Below are 5,072 nucleotides of genomic sequence, written 5' to 3' on the forward strand. Positions count from 1 at the left end.
GTGTCATTTTTTTTAATGCACAAAATAGCCATAAATCTGGAGAAGGGGCAGGAATGACAATCTAATGTCCCCTGAAAAGTTCCTGGCATTATCAAGCAACAGAATTTTATCTATAGATATTTTTGTTCTCAGAAACTCCTTGCATCTTTTCCACCAACAAATCCTGTCAAAAATCTACCTTGAATCTGTCTTCCTTTTCTATCTTCATCAGTATCAACCCAGTTCAAGTTCATCCCCACCTATTTTCCCTGCAGTGGCCTCCTGATTAGTCTCTCCCTCTTCCCCTGCCATTCCTTTTTCCACAAGAAAAGCTGATCGATCTTCTTGAAATATTCCCAGGATGAAAACCAAAACCCTTTGCAAGACTTCAGGGGGCTGTGTGTTCTGTCCTTTGCCCATTTTCTGCACTCGCCTTTAAGGCTTCTAACTATACTAAGATCTTTCTCACCTCAGTTTTGCACTTACTGTTCTGCAAATTGAAACATTCTTCTCCCACTCTACAGATTTCAGTTCTCACAGACACCCCCAATCCCCTACTCTCCAATCTAAATCAGCTCACAATTTGTATTTCTCTGTTTATTTGTGTGGTATGAGTTCATCTGACTTCTCTCTGTTGAAATTGTACTGTTTATAACACTATCCTCTCTACTTTTGTGCATATTTGAAATTTACCATAAGATACAGCTTTAAAATGTTGCCTCTGATCCTACAAACTAAAAGCAACAGTTATGCCTGCAATTAGCCTAGTTTCTCAAATTTTGTATTTCAGAAAAAAATTTACTTTCCTTTTCATGATGATACTTTTGTATTTTTGTTTAGTAACCATAGCACAGCCATAAAATGCCAGTATTTTAAAGTTCCAAACGACGTGCCGACTGCATGAAAGTGAATTTGAAATTAACATCAGATAACCTAAGAGAAAGGTCTGAAGTTAATCGCTCTTTTGCTGTTTTTGCTACTAAATTCTTTTATTTGAAAGCAGCATTATTATTCAGTGAAAAAGATCCTAGACTAGGGACGTAAAACTTCTGATCTAGTTCCAGTTTGTCACTTTGACTGAACCACTTAAACTAGCTTCCTTTTTTAAAATACTAAAATAAAGAGGTAAAGTTCTAAATTTTGATTTGATTTGATTTAATATTCTATGATTCCACAATTTGGAAGACAAAAAAAAAAAAGGAGTCAAACAGTACCAATGTTTATTTTTTTCATGAGTCAATAATTCAAAATAACTTTTTACCTATTCGCTAAAAAGGTCATAAGTCAGTAGTGCTCTTTATACCAGGTGAATCTACAAAGCCAAGAACAGGAACCACTGCATCTCCTTCAGAAGATCCGATACTCTGAGTCTTCTCTTTTCTGTTAACATATTTGTGCAGCGTGCTATAGTACTGTTCCTTGGGATTGAAAGTATACAGTGACGAAATTTGCTGCCAGTCTTTAATGCTTGGAATGTTGTATTCCTTTGGATGTGAGCACTCAAAGAAACATTTGATATTTTCTCTTGCCAATTCGGTTGCATGCTCTGTGGCTTGAGCTTTAAGGATCTCCTGCTCCTGTTCCACATAGATTTTCCAAAATTTCAGCTGCAGGAAACTAACTGGAGATAGGCATCGGCTGACAGAGGTACAAATCAGGAGCACGACGATAACCACTGCTATCAGGACCCAGCCCGTCACCTTAGGAAAACACGACAAAATAGCAATTTAGTCACTGTTTTTTAAGAAAAATTTAAATCCTCAGATAAAGTTTGAACTACTCATAGTTACGATGATGAGCAAGCAACAGTTCTAGGTCTCAATCCCTTAAGACAAAGAAGTGGCAGTGACCTCTCGAGCCCCTCAGTACAACTGCTTGTTGACAAGACAGTCATTTTCCAAGTCACGTCAAAGGCCCAAAGAGGAGCTTACATGTTGCTCCCCTAGAACTCAAAACGTGGAATGTCGGCAAATCAAATGAGACAAGCATTCATTTCCAAGAACTTCTGAGCTTTATAAGCCCAGAAGCAGTGTGGGGTGATGGCTTTAGAGCCAGGAAGGCTCATTTTATTGTAGCAATTCTGGCTGGACAAATAGCTTGACCTAAACTCAGTGTACTCGCTATAAAGACGTAAGAGAATAATAAAGGGGGTAAAGGGCCTAGCAGGGCTCTGGCCCAGGGTGGGTGCCTGACACTACCTGAGTGCTTTCCTCTCTTTCATCGTTTTATTTAAGCATTCCCCTATTGGCTCATTAGAAGCCAACAGCCAGTCTGGTCTGTTTTCGGGTGTCACAGTTGGGAGAAAGGGCACGGATTCCGACCTCCCCGGTCTGCCTCGCCAAAGCCGGTCCGTCTCCGACGCCCCTCCGCGCCCCACCCGCATCCAGCGCGGGCGCCGACCTGCGACTGGGCAATGAGCTCCTTCCGCAGGTCCTGCACGTCGGGCGCCTTGGCCTGCTGGCAGGGCACCAGCGGCAGCTGGACGGCGCAGTCCGGGTCGCGGCCGAGGCACAGGCGCCGCGCCAGGACCGGGCTTCCGCTGGCGGCGCACTCGTAGAAGGCGCCCCCGAGCAGCGCCACCGACACCCAGGTGAGCGGCGCGACGGCGGCGGCCGCGCTGAGCTGCGCGCACACCAGGGTGACCCGGAGCCCCGCGCCGCAGGCCGTGCGGGCGCCCGGCGCGCAGCAGCCGGTCAGCAGGCGCCAGGTGCGCGAGCTCAGCACGTAGCCCAGGAGGAAGAGCGCCAGCGCCGGCACCAGCAGGAAGACCAGGCCGTAGGGCAGGTTCCAGGTAGCGCTGCACGGGCACTGGAACACCGCGGTGGAGAAGATGCGCTCGCAGCCCGCCGTCAGCAGGGTCACCAGGCAGTAGCCCAGCGTGCTGTGATGCTTGAGGTGGAGGTCCAGCACCGCCCGAAACTTCTCCATGGGTCTCCCAGCCCAAGGCGCCGTGGACAGGCCCGGATGCTTCTGCCTCTTCGCTGCCCGGCTCCTCGAATCATCTGCAGGGTCTGGGGTCAGGTCTATCATGCTCTGCTAAGCAGCAGCTTACGAAAAAGGAGGGCTTCTTCGGGCTTCGTGAGCTTTCGCTTTCTTGTTTCGACCAAACTAGCAGTGGCAGACCTGAGCACACATACCATCGACATCCCCAGTGCCCGACCCTCCCCCTTTTCGGAGGCAGATGCACAGGTGCCCCCTAATTCCTCAGTTCAGGAACTCAGACAAAGGATAGGCCCCATTCCACTGTAATCTTGTTTCCTCCCAGCTGACAAGGAACCCAGGGACTTTCCTTGCCCTTAATGACTCTGTGCAATCATCAGATGGAAATAATACTTCTCACTAGGGCAAACTGCAGAAAACACCAGCTTTTCATCTGTTGCAGCCACTCTGGCTCCTAAACCCAAATCCCAGTCGGACCAAACAATTAGCAAAAAACAAAACAAACAAACAAAAAAAAACCTTATCATTTACAGGAAATATGATTCCAGGACAAATTTCCAGTTTCTCTTTCATAAACTAAACCGCAACAAAGCCGTGCTCAAGTTCTAGTACATCCATGAAGTTCTGTCCCTTTCCTGTCCCCCTTCTGAACAGAACTACCACTATTCTGTCCTCTGTCTGATCTCCCACAGGACATTAGCCTGGGTATATTATATTTTCTGCCTCTCTCTTTCTTTTTCCAGGTAAGTCCTAACATCGTCCTTACCTGTAATAGTGTCAAATTTTTACTCAGTGACCACCAAGTTGATTGGCAGGGGAGAGGGGCACATGGTTGTTCAAAAAACACCATCTGAACCAAAAAAAATTCAAACTGCAGCTACAACTAATTAAAACGTTGTTTCCTCCACTTTCAGTTTCTAAAAGAAGCCTTCCCCTGACACAAACTGTAACTTAACCACTTCTGTGAAACTGAGCCTTACTCTGGGTGGCTCTAGAGTGAAGTGAGGTGTACTTGAAAGAACGTGGGTTTTGAAGTCAGGTGCATTGTGCATGTTTTAATGTGTATGTGTGTGTGTGTGTGTGTGTGTGTGTGTGTTTAAGAAGTCAGCCCCTCTAAGACTGAGCATCCACACTTGTAAAAGCAGGGTAGTAGTGCTCACTTTTGAAGACTGTTGAGACGAGTAAATTAAGTAGCATCTATCTGCAAAGCACTTTTATACACAAGATGTGCCTATTAACGAATGCTCAGTGTGAGGGATCACCTCTTACACTGCAGATTTGGAAAGAGACAATAAATAACTGTATTGTACATAATTTAAGAATCCAAATGAATACTCGATTTTAGACCAAGGATTGTTTTCAGTGACTCAGTGATCCTGCCCTGCCTTAAGAGAACTGGTGTGCCTGTAGCTGTCGTTTTCACTTTCACGAGGGTGTCTGGATATGGAGTCTGGGTGAGCAGGTCACAGTGAACTGGTCACTACTTGAGCCCAGCCACTAGGCTTGCCTTGTTTATCGGGGAAGAATAAGCAGCCTATAGAACCAAGTGAATTGTTAGAAAAGGGGCAAGAAACATACTATTCTTTTTTCAGTCCAACCTGACTTCTAACCTCCCACCACCAGTGCCTGGCACAAAACCACAATTTCAATAACATTGTGATGAACAGCTGTTCTCACTGTGTGAGTGTTGAGAAGCTGTCCCCAGATCACAGTCCTTTTTGTCATGCAGGACAATGGAGGCCCTATTCTCTAATATTAGACTAGGTACCACCCTGTAAACTTGCATCAAAGTTGCATATGTTAGGCAAATCACTTCTGCTGTGACTACCATCTCTATAATCCTACACCTGCAAAAAAATCTTCCTTCCCTATCCCTTGGGTGACTCTCTTCTTACTGCTGGACTCTTCTTCACCTCCATCTTACTCCTCTGAGATGTTGCCCCCACTTGCACACTTTCCACATACCATCATGAACAAATCCCACTGTATCCAAAACCTTTATGTAGATGGCTTTATCCAAATCTCCCTTAATTGTAACCTAACTAAAAGGTACCTTCCATTCTCTTGATTGAGATTGATGCGTTCTCCACATTCCTCAATAAGTGAGGGCTGGCTTTCTCCCATTGCTACATCTAAACCTGGGCTTTTCCCAC

General features: G+C 45.6%; 1 protein-coding gene across 2 annotated transcripts; it reads right to left on the minus strand.

Annotated features, from left to right (window-relative positions):
• Window positions 1-1,182: 1,182 nt before the first annotated feature.
• CALHM6 (calcium homeostasis modulator family member 6) lies at window positions 1,183-4,257 on the minus strand. Of its 2 annotated transcripts, none has more exons than XM_074368930.1 (2): window positions 3,686-4,257; window positions 1,183-1,679 (listed from the first exon to the last, which is right to left on the minus strand). In XM_074368930.1, the coding sequence occupies exons 1-2, from the start codon at window positions 3,767-3,769 to the stop codon at window positions 1,257-1,259; spliced, it is 507 nt and encodes a 168-aa protein (XP_074225031.1). In that variant the 5' UTR covers window positions 3,770-4,257; the 3' UTR covers window positions 1,183-1,256. The 2 variants fall into 2 exon arrangements, with proteins under 2 accessions (XP_074225031.1, XP_045380515.2); XM_045524559.2 differs by lacking the exon at window positions 3,686-4,257 and adding an exon at window positions 2,380-3,661.
• Between the last annotated feature and the right edge of the window lie 815 nt (window positions 4,258-5,072).

Source organism: Camelus bactrianus, chromosome 8, assembly GCF_048773025.1.
Source record: "Camelus bactrianus isolate YW-2024 breed Bactrian camel chromosome 8, ASM4877302v1, whole genome shotgun sequence".
Classification (NCBI taxonomy): domain Eukaryota; kingdom Metazoa; phylum Chordata; class Mammalia; order Artiodactyla; family Camelidae; genus Camelus; species Camelus bactrianus.

What these genes read in the sequence shown, in the direction of transcription:
- CALHM6 (XM_045524559.2), bottom strand. Translation starts at nt 3,009, where the DNA reads ATGATAGACCTGACCCCAGACCCTGCAGATGATTCGAGGAGCCGGGCA. An exon ending in AGCTCATTGCCCAGTCGCAG is followed by an intron (nt 1,680 to 2,379) that starts GTCGGCGCCCGC and finishes TGTTTTCCTAAG; the next exon opens with GTGACGGGCTGGGTCCTGAT.